Below are 19726 nucleotides of genomic sequence, written 5' to 3' on the forward strand. Positions count from 1 at the left end.
ACTGCTTATTAGGCATAGCAGTCTTCATCCTTAGCATTTCAGGGCACTTTTCCTCTTAATATAGCTCACGTGCCTGAACAGCCATCTTCCAGAGTGTGGGCCCTGTTTCGTGTGTGTCTGATACTTCTGTACAGAGGTGATGTCTAGTCATACTTCTTAAAATGAATCATTTTCAAACCCGTATCTACATTGTAGCATCTGTAAGCTGGGCATCACAGTGGAGTAGATGAAATGAATAAATAAAGGCACCATAAATGACACTATGCTGATTAATAGAAATAAAGCACAGCTTAACAGGAAGCCTCCTGCCATCATCTTTTCCCCTTGGGCAGCGACCTGCTTTGTAGGCTCGCCATGCCATGGGCAGAGAGACGTGAGAGATGAATTAAGAAGAGCTGGCTCAGGTGTGGCCAGATGTGTCAGCCTGGAAAGCTGGAGCGGATCTGTGCCTGCCCCAGCCCTTAGGAGTGTGTGAACACGAGGGGATTTGCTTCCGTGTGGTGTGATCCTAAGCCAGCAAAGCCCACCAAACCTTAGAGAGCTGAACCCGGAGCCAGAGCAGGTCTCCTTGCATCGCTGTTCCCGTTGCTACACAATGTTGGAAAGCATCATACAGATTTGCCCAGATTGAGCATTAGATACAGTTCGGGTCTGTCAGGCTCGAAGGCAGTGCTGCTAAGCCTTGTCAGATTAAGTTCAGTGCTGCGGAACCATTTGGGACCCTCGGTGTCTATCAGCCTCACCCCAGTGCCAGAAATGACATGGCAAAGGCCCCCACTGACTCCGTGAAAAGCCCCCTAGGTGAGAACCTCTCCCCTGTTCTCCTCTTGTCTGGGTTTCTCTGTTCTCGAGAGCATCTCTGTCTTCTTTTGCTCCAGATAAGAGTTGGCTGTTTCCAATATATAATCACTTATAGTCAGTTCTATATCTTTTCCTCTGCAAAAGAACTTTTTTTTCCTTTCAAACCCCTATATTTTTGTACTGTGGATGCTTCTCTAAACAAAAGCCTGTAATTGGGGTGATTAGTTCCAGCTGGCATGCAGAAAGTCTTGTGGTTAATGGAGGATGTAGTAGCATGGAGCGTAGGCTCTGGGGCCAAGAAAATTTGGAGATGATCAGCAGAATTGTATTTAGGTTTTTGGAACGAAACACAAGAAAATATTGGCGTAGTTTTTGAGAACTGAGGGAGGGAGGGTAAAACAAGGCTGGTTTCCTCTCCTACCCACTTCCGAAAAAAGCCTGAGGTCAATAAGCGGGAGTAGGGCTGTATCTTTGTTAATGTTTGGTTACAGAAAAGCAGGGAAGTTTTCCTTTCTAACAGTCAGTTTGCGTCTTGTTTTGGGATGGTATTTGAGCTCAACGTTTGACATCCTGCAGTATTAGGGCAATGTAGGAGATGCTGCATGCTACCTTCCCTTGTAGGTAGTGCAGATAATTCCTATTCATGTGAGTACCTCAGTGAGTGCTATTACCAAGGGGTTCCTATCACTTCAATTTGTAAAAATGATTCTTGTTTTATCAATAACATCGATATGTTTGGGGTACTTTTATATACTCTTCTTATACTTCATTTTTAATACACTTTTTATACTATTTTTTTATACTTTATCATAATTACTTTATCAGCAAACAGGTAGAGTATGTAAGGGATTTCTTTTACACAGATACCAAGTCTGGCTTTAATGGGAGCCTGCAGAAATCCTGCTCTGTAGGTGCTGTGTTCTCCCAGGGAGGACATGCGTTTTGTAAAATGGTTGCAGCTTTTGAAAGAAGTTTCACTGCAATTCCTTTAGCACAGCGTGATAACTGAGCACATTATTATCCTCAGTATTAATGTGTACTTCTTGCTTAGCACTGCAAGGAGAGGGAGAGAGAGGTAGTTGTGTTACCTGCTACATAGAAGTGATAAATCATAACAGATGAGGTAACAGGAAAGATGAAACGATACAAGACATTTGAAAGATCTGAGATCTGTGGAGAGCAAGGTAAAAGAAAAAGATCTGTATCAGCTAAAATAGAAGAGACTGGGGAGAGTGCTGACTAAAGAAAGCTAATTTTTAGAATGTGGACTGGAAGACATAGCAGAGAGGAGAGGCTTGGAAGTGGAGAGGTATGTTGGCAAGCATAGGAGACAACTGAAGGTGGGACTGGAAGAAAAGATAAAAACAGCAGCAATTTTTCTTGTAGGGAAGGTAGAGTTGTTTGTTTTTTTTTTTTTTTTTCATCCTGAATATAAAACTAAGAAATATTGAATGTAGTAGTAGAAAGAGATACCTGTATTATTTAAGAAAAAAAAAAGAACGAGAAAAGGCTGATGAGAAAATAAAAGTTTTTTAATGGGAGAAGTGATAGGGTGTTACCCGTACTACTGGAGCTTGAAGGAGTTGAGTGATAGCAAAGCTGTCATGCTGGAGGGAGAAGAATGGGGGAATCTGTAGGTGGATAGAGAAACTCTTTCATGGTTTCATGCAAAGCCTGGGGAAGTTGTGGGACACCCAAGAAGGCAAGAATTTGGACAAACAGGCATGAATATAGGGTGAACCAACACCACAGTTCCTTCCTATAAATAGGGTAGGAAATAACTGTGGTTTTCATGTCGGTTTGTGGTAGGGCTTTATTATTTTTAAGGATGATCGCTTTGTGTATGTATGTAAGTATCTGTGTTATCAAGTAACAGAGGAGGGGTTTTCTGTGTGTGTCTTGACCAGAAGCTTTTGCAGAACCATTCCTTTCTGATGCAGACATCAAGTTGCACTAGTAAAATGCTCAGTCTTTCTGCTGCTGTCTTGCAAATGTGAAGAGTCCTGTACTGCAATGTGGGCCAGAGCCTCCTATTCTTCCCAAGGACTTTAAGAAATTTAAGATGAAGACCCTTATTTTCAATACGTTCCTTTTTGCAAGGTAACATCACTCCAGTGATGGCAATTTGACTGCTAGTTTAGTTTTTGACTGATTACTTGTATCGTGAAAAAGAGCTGTTCTGCAGTGTGTTTTGGACATCCCAAGCCAAACAGCAGCCTGTATGAGAACTCCTCAGCCTGGCGGGGCCCCTGTTTATAAGCGTGCAGTGCAGGAAGTTTTAATTTCATTGCTAGAGTCAATTTGTTCACTTGTCTCCTCCATGTGATCTGTGCCAGGTTCACTTTTTTTTAAAAGAAAGCACAAAACTGCTTCCCTCTTTTCATGACAGATGCTGAAATCTTTATGATAATGGGTGTATGGTGTATGCTGTACATATTTGTGTTCTTAATGGATGGTTTAATGAATGGAAATAACAAATATGAATGGTGGTGTGATGCAGCCTATATGTAATGGGTGCACCTGAATACACCTGAATGAGCTGGTTGGCAGGAGTACTGTGAGCTGAAACTGTCTGCCTTGCTTGAGCAGCTCCCTGTGTGTATAATTTCCTCTAGGTGGGTGAGCTGGTGCTTTTTGTACAAATAGCTATAAACAACTGCTGCAACAAATGCAGCTAAAATATTCTTAGTCATCTGTATTTTTCTCGAGGAAATTATTATTGTCAGTTTTAGAAACCTCCTTTTCAGAAGGGGACGCCTGGCGCGTTATTCTTTGATCTTCCAGACCTGGCATCCTCTCCAGCCTGCTCCTCTGAATAAAGGCAAGTTGATAGCAGCAGCATTGTCCAAAATTTGCCGCAGCCAGCCACAGTAACTGTGTGAGGGCGCTGCCCCAAAGCCCTGCAGCTCACTGGGGTAGAAACCTGGCTGCCCGGCCACTCGGTCCCCACAGCCTGCTGGCCGGGAATGCGCTGCTAAATCAGGGCAGCAGCTCCTCAGGAAGGATCAGAAGCATCACAGGCATTTTTTTTCCCCCTCTGCAAATTCCTGCTGTAGGATTTTTTGGAAACACATCCCTGCCGTTAAATATAGCCGTGTATTTTCAAGTAATGCTTCTCCAAGGTTGATTTGAAAACGTAATAAAGGGAAATGTTTGTGTCTGCTGTTTGCCTGGCTTTACTTGGGGAGTTTGTGCCTTATGGTCAGCGTGTGTTTACAGGTTTAATCTGTTGCATTTTACTAGTGACAAGCGGGTGTCTTTTGGCCCTGACCTGCAGCGTTTTTCCTTGTGGCTGAATGTTAGTTTGAAAGGAAGACATCAGCTGGAGCTGTGCCAGCCTGCCCAGCGGCAGACAGCAGCTTCTCTCCTAGAGCTGCTTGTGGAGGCACGTGGCCAAACGTGCAAGTTAGGAGTGTGGAGCACTGCATTTTCCCTAAGCTTCCTGTGTTGTTTTTTACCATGTATGAACCTAAAGTACAGTTTTTCCTCTATAGAGGAGGCATTTCCTCCCTGCTGGGAACCTTGCATGGCGCTCCTTCCTTCCCCTCCTCTGTAAAGACAACAGAGTCAGGCTTTTGCGTGTCGTCACGTAGAAAAGAATGATTTACTACAGAGGTGATCTGACAGGTTGCTTGTATTTAGATGTCCTTTCTCACTTTCTAATGAGTGTTGCCCTTAGGTAACATTCATTTAACTGTCTGTATTTTTTTTCCAGACGCCTGGACTGTTGTTGTTATGCTATTATGCTTACCAAAACTCTTCTGCATGTGGAGACAGGAGAAAGGCATTACATGCGTACTGTTCTGCCCGTTTGGTGGATGTATATGGCACCTTTGGAGATGCTGCTTATCACAATCTGTCATTCCCATAGGGGACTGTCTTCATGGTCCCTTGTGGTCCGCTCTAATTTTGTACCCTATGGAGTGATGCTAGAACTTAGATGTCACTCTGCAAAAACGTTAGGCCCATAAGCAACAGGGAATTGACTTTAAAAAGTAATTTTAAAGGAAAAAATGGAAAATAAGAGCTTAACTATAAAGGAGTAGTTAGATTTTATTTGATCACTTATTTCGCTGTTAATTTAAGCCAAAATCTGACCTCTTGAATACCTGTGTTTCTGTGCCCCTTGTGGATTAAATAGATGAAACAGCAAATATGTGAAGGGGCCAGAGTCATTCCATGTCAGTATGTGGAGATCTCTGTCTGTATTTGCTGATGTCTTTCACTTGCACATTTACACATAAGACTGGAAAAATAGCTTTTATAACATGGTTGCTCTTTAACATTATTACATGAAATATATGCTTTCCGTAATACTCTGTAAATGCAGTTTCTTGCTGTGTTTTGCTTAAATGGGGAAAAATGGGAAATTCTGGGTGATGGGGTTTTGCCTTCCTGTGCCCATCTGTTGGGGCACTCGCAGTGTATGATGCTGTGGTCCCTGAGAGGCCAAACCAGGTGCAGCAGGTTGTTTTACCTTCACTGGGATAATGCTGGCATTGAATTTGGTGGTGCGAACGAAAATCGTGCTCAGACAGACTAAAAGGTAAAGAAAGCCATTTGTCTGGCAGTTTCTTCTGGTGCTTAGGTCTTAGTTTCTTTGTGTAGTGCTGAGCACTTCACTCCTGAGTACTGGAAATGGATCACAGCTTATGCAAGCGTTTGTACAGCCCAGAGAAATCAGCTTGGTCTCCGTGCCTTGTTAGGAATTGTTGATTACCAGCCATCTGCTGCATTACTTGCTCATCTGCTGTAGCTGTGTGAGAATGGCTATTTTAATTAATTAGTTTTAGGTAATACATATCCAGAGCACCTTACCATTGGCTTTTTGAAGGATTATTTTTCTTTGACCTGCCTGAGGACAAGCCCAACAGTAATGTTTAGCTAAATGGTTGTGTTGGAGAGCTGCTGTAGAAGATATAACCTAGGATCCAGGTGCAAGGCAGGAGGGAGCACAAGTGTGGTGGTGTCCCAGACCAGAACAAGTCAGGAGCAGGTGAAGCTGTGACCTTCAGGCACGAGGATGTCCATCAGCCACGGCGGAGAGCACACACTGCCTGGGAACAGGCTGTGGCAGCAGCTCTCTTCCCAGGGCTCTTTTTTTAGGAAAGAACAACTGTCCATGGCCATGCTGCAACAGCTCCTTTAAATGACACAGCTATGAGATGATCATTATGTTGTTATGTTGTGTTTTTTTTTTTAAACTGTATTTGAAAAATGAAACCAGGACATATGCTGGTGTCCTGTGATCTCACTTGTAGTAATCGAGAATCTGTAACTTGTGTTACTTAAAATTAATTTTGGCTGGTGGGTTGCTTTATTATTATAAATAATCATTTAATTAGTAGGATAGTCCAAATGAAACTTTTTTTTTTTTTGAGGCAAAAGCTCCGTTTGTGTATTTTTTTTGCAACATGAGTTTAAATTCCAGGTTACTGCTGCAAATTCAAGCTAATCGTCTTCAACCCTTGGGCTAGTGCTTCTGAAAATACAACACAGCATACGAAGGCCTTTGCTTACAGGAAGGAGTAGTTTTAGCATCAGTCATTCCTTTAAGCATTTATGCTCTTAAAAATATTGTTTTGTATAGCATTCAAGGATGTTTTGGGTAGAACCAAATACATTAGATGGACTGGAGATATCCTCCCTGCGTGGGGACCTAGCTGTTGACAGGGCTGTCAAAAGTCTTGCTTTCCATGCTTCCACACACAGGCGAGCAGCAGAAAGACCAGATTAGCTTGGCAGGACTTCTGAGTCGCGTGGGATTTCCTAAAACCATTCCAATAAAAGTGCCCTTTGAGATCAGAAATGTGGACATCATCAACTGGAGCTTTCTCTGTGGTGCTTCCTGCATGCATTTCTGTTTGTAGTAGATGTGTTGTGAGTGCAGCTGTGGATATGCTTTTGGAAAAGGAAAATTCAGTGTGGACAGGGATTTCATACCACGTATGTACTGTAGGAGCCGGGTGGGTGCCTCGTGTAGCGTGTTCAGGTTCTGTGCATTTTATGGTACTTATGCTGGGCACGCTGATATAAGCCCCCCAGCAGAAGAGGTCTTGATTTGTACAATATAACATAAAGTGGAGGAACACTTTTTGTCCCATTATTCCCTCTTAGGAAGAGCTGAGGTACGGGTATATTTTGACTAGAATAAATACCAATGAAAATGTATTTTAAGCTGAGCAATAGTAATTAGTGTTTGTATTTTTCTCAGGAAAAAGGAGTTTGCAGTTTTTCCTTGGTATTTCTTATATATATGTATGCTTAGGAAATAGTGTAAAAGGAGTATCAGACATTATCTGAGGGTGGAAAAAGAACAAAAGTCCATGAATTTAAGGATTGTCAATGTAATGACTTCAGATTTTACAGCTCTTCATAAATTTCATGCTATAACAATATTAAGCATAGAAGCTTGATCTGAAAATACAGACAGGGAGTACATTCAGAAACAGCTTGGTGGAAACAGCTCATGTATGGCTCTTTCCTTGTTTTCTACGTTGTATGAGAAGTCTGCTGTCATATTGCATAAGAGCTGATGAAGCTATAAAATTTCACATGAAATCAATCTTCATTTTCTTGCTTTGAAAACTAATACACTGGCCAGAACGTGGAGCCTGAGGTCGAATGGCAAGTCCTGTTCTGAATATAAGCGGTGGTTTTTCTGGATGAACTCAAACTCCACATTTATCACTGTAAAAGCTGGGAGCAGAGGTCTTGCGTCACAATACAAGAAACACCCTGTGGCTTCCAAGGGAAGGAACCTACAAGAAGCTTAACTCCGGTTGTTTGAGAAAAACATCTGTATCTGTCAAAAGGGCAGCGCTGTTTATAATTTACCCTGCTCTGTTTGACTTGGCAGACTTGAACATACAGCTTTAGGTGTAGACACTTTCCATATTCAAGTCTTTGTGTAACAATCAGTGTTCAGCATATATCAGTGCCCATGTTGGGTCTCCAAGCTACAGAACGATGATATTTGTGGCTGGGTTTTTTGTTTGTTCCTGCTATGCTCTGTTCTTATACAGGCTTGGGCATGTTTTCTAGGCTATTTTCTTTCTAGCACTGACAAGAATAGAAGTAGAAATTGCTATTATATGACAAGTGCAAAAACATCTGCGGGTGTTGTGGCCAGCACTGCCAGAAATACACAATTACTGTAAGGTACATTAGAAAATAGAGGGAAAACTGACTCATGTGCCCAGGAAAGTAATGGTGCAGTGAGAATTAAATAAATGTAGTTGTTAAATTTGGGTGTATTGAAGTGTTATAGACGCTAGGAAGGACTGAGGAGCGTGCAGGTCTGGTGGGAATGAAAACAACCATGTAGATGTACTTGTTATGATGTACTTAGAAATCAATAAAGACGTGTGACCACGAGCGATTAATGCTGCTTTTCCAGCCAGAGGCTGGTGTAACAGAGAAACTCCTGCTTCCACCGCCTGCTCTGCTGCTGGAAAGTTACGTCCACGCACGACTTCTTTGCCGAGCTGCCTTCTGCTCCCAGCTTTCCGGGTAGCAAATGCCACCCAGGGACTCACGTTACGAGGGAGTTTTCAGGCAGCTGATGAAGCATTCATTTCGCTTCTGCGTGTATGAGAATGGCAGTTGTGACACCTCGACTTCTGCTCAGGCATGAGAGATGAATTCTGCGAGGTTTTATTTTTTGATACAATCTCCTAATTAAACGGAAGCTGTCTTAAGTATCACAGCAAAATGACAAATGTGGATAACGAATGCTTGTAAAGCAGCAGCTTGGGCTGGCAGTAGGAAAGATGATCACCGAGGAACTCAACTGTAACTCTTTTCTTTGGATGAACTGCCCTTTTCCTTTCAATTATCTTGTGTAGCAAGCAGAACAAATGACGTGCTTTAATAGCTAGCTTAAACAGCCTGGGGGGAGCTGGGGACAGCTAAGGCTGTTTGTGAGGAGTCGGACCACAGGCGGTCCTCTGGGGTTGTCGAGTCCTAGGTGGTGGGCAGCGTGAGCTTCCCAGCTTGAGCATCCTCTGGTGACGGCCGGCTTGGAGAAGGGACAGCCCGTGGAGGTGGGCAGTGGAGTTTGGGGACGTCTTGGAATAAGTACTTGTTGTGTTGGGTGCAGAACTGAAAATGCACTTTGTTAGGTGGTTCTGTCGCGAACAGCTCGTATGCTGCAGTTTGAAACCACAAATTCATGAGATGCTTTGGGCAAGGAAGCCTAAGAAGGCAAGGCTCAGTTTCGAACTCTCCCGGCAATGTGTCTGAGTAAGGTAAAGGCTGTGGATGTCTGATCCTGGTTTGCCTTGTTCTTTTACATAGCTTTCCCCTGTTTTGGGTAGGTGGGAAATGAGGGACGTCCAACTACCATCTTTCCTGCTTTGCTTCTGCCGTGTTAAACGCTTGCTGGCAAAGCAAATGAGAAGGCAGAAGAGTCAGCCAGGAATTGTAGCTCACAGTATTAAAGAAAACATGTGCTCCCCTTTGGCAAATCCACAGTCTTTTCACACTGGTTTGAAGGGTTTAAACAGTATGCAGACTTGACCGAGGAAGGGCCCTTACAGTCTCAGCGAAGACTTGCTGCTGAATAATGTAATTTCAAGGGGGCCACTGTACTTCGTGTCAGAAGTCACAACGCAGGGCAGATGGATCTCTACTGAGCTGAGATCGAACCAGAAACTTCACTTCTGTCAGGGGTGTATCCACCAAAGCGGTCCAATTACCACGCTGCCATTCAGAGGAACTAAGTATCTCCAACACCTTACAAAATAGTGGCTCTTTCTCCATCAAATGCTATTTGCAGATTACAAATGGCTAGTTCTTATATTAAAACAACAGGGGCTAGAGATAGCTCTTCCTTGGAGCTTTTGTAGGTAAAATTAGTTTAATATTACACTGTTGGAAACTCTTCTCTTTAAACAAGCAAAATGATTTCCAATGCATTGTGCTAACTGTTAAGATTAGGAGATAAACCAAGTTTAGGGCTCTTTGCTCAGGCCACTGGCAACAAAACACTATTCACACCGTAAGCTACTTAGCAAGACTTCAGCAGCTTTCTTACCTTCAGTTTTTACAATAAGGAAAATGGGTAATTGCTTCCCTTACACATCCCAACAGCACTGTTTCCATTCTTCCAGCTCTGGGATGCAGAAGACTGCTCCCTGTTAAAGCATTTGGCACTTTGGCCTCTTAGGAGACTCCACAGAGCCAAGTGGAGTGTGAGTCCTCCACTGGAACTGGATGGCAGTCACAAATCATTTTTGTGTGGGACAGCACACCAGCCAGTCATTGTGTGGGAAGTGCTTTGAATTCCCACCAGCACTAAATGTTAATAATTTCATGCTTTCTGCCTTTCTTTTTCTTCTTGAATTTCTCCACATTTCTTTGTTTTCCTTATTGAGCTCTATTTTTTTTTTCCTTCCAAATCAATTAATTACATTCCTATCATTCTGCCATATAATGCTGTTGGTCCCACAGATGATATTGCATAAATGTTAACCGAATGAGTGCTGTGTTTTTATCTTTGAGTTCTGTTGTTTTAGTGAATTCCTTAGACATGCGATGCTATATATCCACATAGGATCCTTATCTTAACAGTTTATTTTCTTGTGTAAGAGGTCTGCTTTTGCAAGCCTATTATTACACTTTATTTCATCAGGTTGGTTTCTAAGTACTGAAACACGATATTTTCCTGTTTCCATAAGATTTTTTCTTAGCGGTTCCTGACTGTAACACATTCTGATTTTTGATAGCCCACTTCCTGTAATCTTTTTCTCTGCATTTTTATACTGCTCTGTTTTTTCCCCTGGTTCTTGCCCTGTATCCGTGGAGCACCGCAAAGCCTCGATCCCTCTCAGCACTCAGCCAGGCATCGCGGTCAGTTTAGCAGGGTGCCCTGCGTGCCCCATGACAAGGATTGCGTGGCCCAGCTCTCTTCTCCTGTGTTATGAACACGCAGCTCAAGTCATTGTGCTCTCTGGGGGAGTCGGCCGTCAGCCTGGGAGCGGGAGCCATAACACGTCATTAGGTGACTAAAAAGGCTTGGTGAAAACTGTGGCTTTGTCCCAGGGAAGAGGTTGCAATGATTTCACAGGGCGCTCCTTGAATCTGAGCCAGGTCTGCAATGAGCATGAGGTCAGGAGGTCTGCAAGGACTCCTGTATAGCACCAGAAATAGGGGCGTGGGTGGGGATCTAGCTAGTTGCCCAGAAGTCAGTCTTGATCCTGTGGTCACTTGGACCTAACGGAGAATTGGAACAACGGTGAAGGACCTGGGAGGAGAAGCAAAGCAGTTTAGGGCTCTGTGGACTGCAAGAGCTCCTGTGGAGTTTCCACAGCTGCAGATCTGGAGTTGAGATGAGATAGCACTCATCTTTACTCATTAACCAAAATAACCCTCCTGGCTAGGAGGGGAGAAGTCTACCCAGAGTTGTGGAAGGCTGGACGTGTTCTTGGTAAAGACCAAAGTCGTTATAAGCATGGGTGGTAGAAATGGGTAGGAAGATGGATGCTTTTGTGTGATGTTTATTCTAGAAAAGGTGAACTTTGGCTTTCCGGTCCCAGGTCACCTCAATAAAAGAGTTGTGTTGAAAACCTGAAAGGGTCGTTGAACACTGCGGAAGGAAACTAAAACAGATTGACTGCCGCAGCATAGTGAGCTGTGGATAAATGAACCTTTGGACCCTACGTCCTGCTGTAAGCTTTCAAACCTGAGCACTGCAGGCAATTTGGCAAATCTGTTTCCAAAGTCTATCCAAAACTTCTACCAATCTCATCCTCTCACAGTGTTTTAACTCTTGCAATCCCAGTTATGTAATGCCAATTACTTTTTTTTTTTCTTTTTCCTTGATAGCAGAGAATGTTTTTAATGTTACATTTACAGACAGTAAATGAAACTGCCTTGACAGAAATCCATACTGGGGGTTTTCTGACAGCTTTCCCTGTAGGTTTTTTGCTTTTTTTTTTTTTTTTTTTAATATGTATATAACTTTTTGAGAAGGACAGGAAATGCAGGTCAGGTGCTGGGAGTGCAGCCTCTCAAGTGCCATAAGCCCTCATTTTTCTATTTGTTCAACGTCAGGCAAGAGCTGATCTAGAAGGTGGATCTTTCACGTTCTTTTTTGGCTGCGTCCAAACTTCACAGAAGAAAGGTAGTTACGTGATAACAAGCGTGGTGACTGGGGTCTGTTTTCCTTACCTATGAAGCAGAAGAAGTGTTTGAGATGTTATGGAGCCTAATTCATGTTTGCAAGATGTTCAAACATGCAGATACTACTTGATCACTTCCCAATTGCCCCGACACAAGCAAAAATTGCATAGTGGCATTACCTGAAGTCTTCTGTGTAACTATTCATGTATTATGTGATATATCCTAAAATATTGTAGAGTTTGCTTTTGCCTTCCTTTTTTTTTTTTTTTTTTTTTTTTTTTTTTGTGTGTGTGTTTGTTTTGTTGTTTCTGTTTGAATTTTTTTTTTAGGTTTTAGAGGTGTCTAAGGTTTGGCTTGTGCGTAGAAATGCTTTGTAGGCATCTGACATATGACAGCAGACCTTTGGTGGGAGATCGGTGGGAATATAGGCACGAAGCTACAGCTAGATCTCTACTGTGGCATTGAGTTATGAGGGGGAAATGCCAAACTCTCCCAACCTTTCTGGAGTTCACTTCGTTGGGTAGGATTCAAATCTAGTCTGTATGTGGCAATTGTAGTCTCTGGCGTTCAGAACTGCTGTGTATATCCCGTCAGGTCAAAATCCATTTTATCCCATGCTATGTAGTACAGTTAGTTGTACCATCTCTCTGAAGGGCAGGATTTACCCCACAGTGAGATACTGGGGTTGTCTGTCATTTCTGACATGCGGAGAATGCCGTGAGTAAACATATTTTGGATTCCAGCTGGGGTTTCCAGTTACAGTTTTTATATTTGACTGCTTTTGTGGCTGGAAACTTTTGCCAGCTGTCAACTTAAGAGCAAGTGGCAATCTGCCTTCTCAAGCAAATGTGGCCTCCATGTTTATTTTCAGTTTCACGTTTGTTATACTCATTGTAGGTTAAAAATCCTGGCATAACATCCTTGACCCTTCAGTAAGATATGGAGTCATCATCTTTCATGGTGCGAGTATGAAATAACTTGCTTCACACAAGTACAAATAGCAGAGAGTCCAGACCCACATAGTAATCAATTTGGGACCATACTAACTTAGGAGGCTTCATTTTGTTATGGTTTCCGCGTAATGAGCAAAGGGACTTTTTATGTGATACAAAGACTGAGTGCAATAAAGTGTGGCGGGAGATTAAAGTAAACAATTATTACAATGCATATTCTTTTGTGTCTCCTTTTTTTTTTGTTGTTGTTCTTGAATAGATTGAAAACATAGATGCATGCCTGAGTTTCTTGGCTGCTAAGGGGATTAACATACAGGGGCTGTCAGCAGAAGGTGAGTCAATTGGTTGTTTAAGATTTCATTTTAAACGAGGAATTGCTGCTTGTGATTGTAACCCGCACGTCCTGTGTAATGGAAAATTAATGTAATATGAATAATATAAGCTGTTGATGGTCTTCACTCCTTTTTTCCCCCCTCTCAGCATGAAAGGTAGGTAAAATAGATACGTAATCTCCGCACGGCTGACTTGTAAAAATAATTATTCTAATTCAGTAACGTCTTGGTTTATGTCTGTTAAAAAAGAGATTTTTCATCTAAGTCGTATAATTGGTACATGGGTTAGAGTGTAGCTTTTATGGATATTTAATAACTGTTGGGGGCTGCTTGTCTGTTGAGAGAAAAGGTATTTAGTTCCTCTTTCTTCAGTTATTTTGCTGTTGGAAAAAAAGATTCTGCTTTTTTATATTTAGATTTCTAAAAAGTGTGATTCCAAGTGTAAGAAGAAAAAAAGGGGGAAAAAAAGAGTATTGACCTTGAGTTAATCACTTAGCTTATAAATAGCACCAGAATTTCCTAAAAGCTGAACATGACTCAGTGCAGGATACTCCTTTTCTGCCAGTGCATGGTATGTGTCAGGGTGTATGGTGCTCAGAAGCTGTTTAACTGCTGTCTTATTAAAAGATCAAACAGATTTTCCTAATCCTCATCACCGGCTTTCACCTCCGCTTTCATTTAAATGTGCTGGAAAAGCATTTGGGTTCAGAAGCTGTTTAGACAAACTTTGAATGTTTTATTACATGACACCTTCTTCGGGATTTCACAGAACAAATAGTTAGATGTGTGGCATCAGGTGAGACCTGAAGTTAGATCTGGTGAGTAAGTCTCGTTGCAAGCTTAGTTTTGAGGGGATTACATTGTCAAATCACGAATGTACTTTAACTTCTGTGTGAACAATTTAATTGCCTGCATGCATAAAGCCGTATTTTCTTCCTCCGAGGGAATTCTGTCGCTCAAACAAAAGAGGCAAGAAAGGATGTGTAGGTGTGGTGGGCTGACCCCAGCCCACAGCCAGCAGCTGCTCGCTCACTCCCCCACACTCCCAGCAGGACCAGGCAGAGAATAGGAAGGGCTAAAGTGAAAAAACGTGTGGGTCAAGATAAAGATAGTGAAATAAGCGAAGGAAAGAGGAAGAAAAAAACAAAAGCAATGCAACGGCAGTCACTCACTGCGACCTCCCACAAGGAGACAGATGCCCTGCCACCTTCTGAGCAATGGCCATGTCCCTGGTACCTAGCCCCCGTTTTACTGCCAAGCATGACGTTATGTCGCAAGGAATATCCCTCTGGTCACCTGGGGCCAGCTGTCCACGTTGTGTCCCTTCCTGACTTCTTGTCCCCCCAGCCTACTTGAGGCTATAAAAAGAGGGAGCCTTGTCACTGTGCGAGTACTGCTCAGCAACAGCAAAAGCACTGGTTTAGCTACAAAGCCAAAACACAGCACGAGCTACTCTGAAGAGCATGAGCTCCACCCCAGCCAGACTCTGTACAGCAGGCGAGGTAACACATCGTGTTAAAATAGTTGGTGTAAATGGGAAAAATAAGTAAAATTTAATTTCCGTGTCCAAAACCACGTCTTTGATTTTTATAGGTAGTCTAAGATCTCCTGTCTGTAAACCTTGCCTATATCCTTATACAACCACAAATGCAACACACCTTTGCTCCTTTAAAAATGAAAGAAAAAAGGAAGGATGAATGATAGTCTTTCAGGTCACGTGAAGCCACAGAGTTTTTGAAGAGACCGCCAAGTCTTCCCTGTGGGAGGAGAAAATGTTCCCTCTCTTGGCCTTGGCTGTGCTACTGTCAGTGCCCCCCAATGTCTGTGAGCTCTCGTGGACATGGGGTTAAGGATTTTAGACCTAGTGAGCACAGCGTGGAGGGGGAGCGATGATAACCTCATGCTGCTGCAGCTGTCTCAGGCCCTCAAGGAAATGCTGGCTGACCGCAGTTAAACCTTAAGCCCTGGCACCGAGGTGGGACTGCGCAGGACCTCAGTCCATGCCACCCTCAGGGGCTGGAACAGACACTGCTGAATCACAAAGCCATTAGTTTTAATTTCTGTCTAGGTGGAGCAGAATGTGACTTCTTTTTTTAGTGTTGCGGTGTTGCCACCCATACGTGTATTGCACATTTGCTGGATGCAGAGGGCAGGAATTCCCCCTTACGGAGCAAAGTCTCTTTATTCATAAATAACAGGTGCTTTTTTGCACCCCAAAATGTAAATAAATAGTAGGTAGTGGTGCTGGAATGTATTTAGCATTAGCCCTTTTTATATCAAAACATTTTTATGGTCAGTTTGGTGTTGACAAATTGCTGCTTCCACCTCTGTTTCACAAAATGTGTTTTTAAGCAGCTGAAAAAATCATTTGCACCAATACTGAATTGAGAGTTAATATTGTTCTATTTAGTTTAGTGCTATTTTATCTTGAGTATGTTTTCCTTCCGTTCTTTATTAATCTGTGAGCTGCATGCTCTCAGGTTATGATTGGAAGTCTCAGCTGAAACAATCTTTCCCTTACTGACCGTGAATGATGTTTATGAAACATATTCCAGATAGCCACTGTGGATGAACCGTATGGTGAAACCACCATGTACCCAAGTCTTACATATGTACATTACCTTTCAAAAGTATTCCCAAAATATTTGGGTTAAAATAAAATTATAACAAAATTAAATATTTTAAAAAATGTTCATGAAAAATTACAACTAAAACTTGCATTTTGGCAATTTGCAAAATAGTTTACGTAATTCCTTGGTGTCCTATAAGGGAAGCCCCCTACATCATCCTGGCGTATGAGATTCTACAAGTTACTTTAACACGTATATTTTAAATGTAATTTCACAAAGCTTGTGACAGTTCATAAGCAAGGAAAACAAAGTAGTGGGTATTTAGTACTTTTTTTCCTAACCTGATATTATGAGAACTAGTAGGAGAAGGGCTGGCTGGACGTTAGCTGTCCTTTTCTATAGCTTATCCTTCAGCTGGGTTAGAACACCCATAACAAGTCTTTTCCTCCCTTTCAGCCCAAGTACCACCTGCATTATATGCCTAAATAGCTCAGTTACAATCAGAATTCTCACATCAAGAAAATAAGGTGTGAGCTAAAATTTCTAAACGTAGAAAGTTTGTTTACTGAGAAATGATTAAACAGAAAATGCAGGTCTGAGTCCATAATAAAAGCCAACTTTAACCTGGATGTGATATGTAAACACTGTAAAGATGTAACATATTTCATATAATTTACCTGTTTTGCAACAATGCAAAATCTAAGAAAAATAGCAGATTAGTTGGTGAGAAAACAGCGTGCAAAATTGACGGTGTAGTGTTCACACTGGGGAGGGGAAGGCATGTTTCACGTTCATAGCTTTCCTGCCAAATCACAAGTCAGACTCAGCAGCACACTATCCCATAGTTTCTGCAGATTTAATATCTTTTTTTTCTTTCATGCTGTCGCATTTCCTAGGAATTAATATAGTAAATCATATGGAAGCTAAGAAGAGACCAGTAATGCCTTCTGAAGAAGAACATTTACTGGGTTTGTCACTAACATTTAAAAAAAAAAAAAAAAAAAAGTCACCGCTAAAGAGAGGGGAGAGAAGGAACATTTTTTATAAAATGAAGCTAAAAGACATGAATTCAAATAGAAATTAAGTTTCTGTTCTGAGAGACCATCCTTAGTTGTGCTGTGGAAGAAGGGGAGAACCCAACAGGAGAACACAGAATCACTTAAAATTAAGAGTGTTGTAACCAGGCAAGCAAGCTAGTGTTTCTGCACAAGTTGCCAAGACCTGCTAGGTCAACTGCAAATAATTGTGTTTACTCCATTGGCAGAGCCTCATCTAGGAGGAAGTAAGAGATTGTGATTGCTTCCAAATGGAAATAAACATTAAAGCCTCTCCCAAGTTGCTTGAGAATATGCATTTTTCAATAGTGCAGCCGTAGTACGGAGGGAAGTTGATAATGTATCCAAATTAGAATTTGGATAACTCCTAAATACTGAAATAATTTGGGACTTCATGTGTAATACCCTTCCAGTGTAAAAAATAAAAATAAAAAAATATCCTGCTTAAATGTGTGACACAGGCTTTTATGGATTTCTGTATGTGAACTTTTATGGATTTAGGCAGTGAAGATGCTTAAGGATCTGTGTTCTCTGATGATGACCATAGAGATAGGCCCCCTACTTCAGCAACATGGAGCCACCGAAGTCTTCCCTTCTCAAAAATTTTAAACTCTAACATCTCTATTTGTAGCTCCTGAAGAAAAGTATGGAGATGCCAGTTCTCTTCCCTTCTTGCTGCTGGTTTTGCTGTCTGTCCATACCCATGCTCTTACTTCTTTCCACAGCTGGGTTTTGGGCTCCTGGAGCTGCAGCTGCCCAGCTAAGCATGCCATCCTTCACACACTGTTTCCTCACTGCCAAGATTTTGAAGATTATGGAGAACATAAATGTGCAGTAGAAACTGAATTCAGAGATAGCAGCTGCACCTCCTCTGGGTAACAGATTAGCTGGATAACGATCAGCTGAGCAAATCATGAAACCATAAAGCGATGAAAGGAAACCTCTTACTAGACTTTGGAACCACTGCTATCGAACTTAGACTTTTGCCTCTGAAATGACGTCTGTGCTTCTGTAGGTAAATGGGTTTCAGTGTACACGCTCTGCAGTCTTGCTGTAAATCCATTTTAGTTCCTTTCCAGTATCAAGGTGGAATTTTGATTTCTGTAGCACAAATGCCCCACAAAGCAGTTTTGGACATACCTGAGAGGAGGGTGTGTTCACTTACCAAGTTGGCAGATTTTGATTCTACCACATGGAGCCCGTGTGTTATTAAGATTCCTTTGGTCTGATAAATTCTTTATTTTTTGGCATAAAAAAAAATGCATGCAGACAAAGCAGGGAAAAAACATAATACCTTTTTTAATTTTGCTGCCCTGTTTTTATAGAACTCCCAATGTTGTTTATACTCAGATCACATTCCTCAGTGGAGTCTACAAAGTTCATCCCAGCACTCTTCTGGTAGCTTTTTTCCCTATAGTCAGCTTAGAGCCAGTCAGCTTTGAGCTGCGTGGTGGCTGAAGTTGAATCTGTCTGTACCTCACAGATATATCCAGGATTAACTGTGAGGTACGCGTACCTCTCAGAATTTTGTCTTAAATTCAGACCTACCTTTGGCTCTTTCCCTCCCCTGCCGTCATTCATTATGGACAGAATTTCCTGCTTTTTACATTTTTTTCTTTTGTTTAGCAGACCATTGGGTCTCACTTGTTGAAGAAGGGGTGATGGGGACTGCATGCAGAACTCAATGGCCAACTATAAGAGGCTTGCGCAGAGTGACAGACACACGCATCCACTATCCCTAGGCATGAAAATTACATATATGTGACAGCCCCATTTTCTGGCAGGAGCTCTGCAAGCTATGGAATATGCAGTGGTTCTTCATTTGTACTCCTCCTAGCCGATTTGGCTAACTATTCTTCTCCATGTAAACTAGCTGAACTAGCGCCACATGCTTTACAAAATCAGACACAAAATAAGCTCTTGACTAAATAAGAGCGGTAGGCCATTTCGGTTGTTCTCCCTTGGTTTGCTTTGATCTCTCTTTTGTATATAATTAGTTTATGATTTGCGGAAATTTCATTTGCAAGTGTTCGAGGGATCAGATAAGGGCTTTTCTCTATAATCTATCCAACAGACCTTTCTTTTCTTTACCTTTTCCTTGTTTCACGAGGTATTTTTTCATTGATATTTTTTTCAATTTCCACGAAGTCCAGTGTATTTTTGTGCAGAAAGAGATGATTGCCAAGCTATAATTATGGCTGTAGGTGAAACAAGCAGCAGCAGAGCCATTACAGCATGGAAATTCCCAAAGGGTGGATTTGTGTGGATTCACTTAAAACCAAATTCCAGTCTCTTTTCAAATATCTCAAGTGTCTGAAATATACAAAACCAGTTGGGGCTCCAGATTTAAAGTGAGTGGGTGACATGCTTGCCCTTATCTGGGTGGCTACCCTTATTTGAGCTGCCCCACAGCCAGGAGGGGAGGTAAGGCAGGAGAGGCTGGGCAGACGGGCAGGGTGCCATGGGGTTGAAGTGCTCTTCCTGTGCGAAGGGCAGGGGCGAGCTGCCAGGTGAATTACCTCAGTCTGTTTTTAAGATAAGGGAAACAGAACTACCTCTAAAAGTCCCATCTGAAATATTGCACTTAAAACCCAGAGGGAAAGAGGCTGCTCCTCCTGAACCTTACTAAATTGTTTTTTTGTCACCTTAAGCACTTCAAAAGCAGGTTTCTCTTCTGATTAGGACAGAAGACTCACAGCCACAGAAGTCGACAGGTTTTAGGTGGGGTTATTGTTTTAATTGCCTCTCACTTCACATTGAAATCAGGGCCTTGTTTTCAATTGCGTGTCACTTTGCTCAGTTTAAACATGTAGACTCACATTTCTTTTATCTCCTGGCCGTGATTTCTTTTATCTCCTGGCCCGTGTTTGTGCAGTTAAGCTTCCCAGTGC

At 42.1% G+C, this 19726-nt stretch overlaps 1 protein-coding gene across 7 annotated transcripts in view; it reads left to right on the top strand.

Annotated features, from left to right (window-relative positions):
* NAV2 (neuron navigator 2) overlaps positions 1-19726 on the top strand; it is a 395640-nt gene that overhangs the window by 238254 nt on the left and 137660 nt on the right. For all 7 annotated transcript variants that reach the window (XM_032187594.1, XM_032187595.1, XM_032187590.1 and 4 more), the window contains one exon: positions 13138-13210. In XM_032187594.1, coding sequence (XP_032043485.1) covers positions 13138-13210 — 73 coding nt within the window. The remainder of the gene's footprint in view (positions 1-13137; positions 13211-19726) is intronic.

Source organism: Aythya fuligula, chromosome 5 (genome assembly GCF_009819795.1).
Source record: "Aythya fuligula isolate bAytFul2 chromosome 5, bAytFul2.pri, whole genome shotgun sequence".
Taxonomy (NCBI): Eukaryota; Metazoa; Chordata; class Aves; order Anseriformes; family Anatidae; genus Aythya; species Aythya fuligula.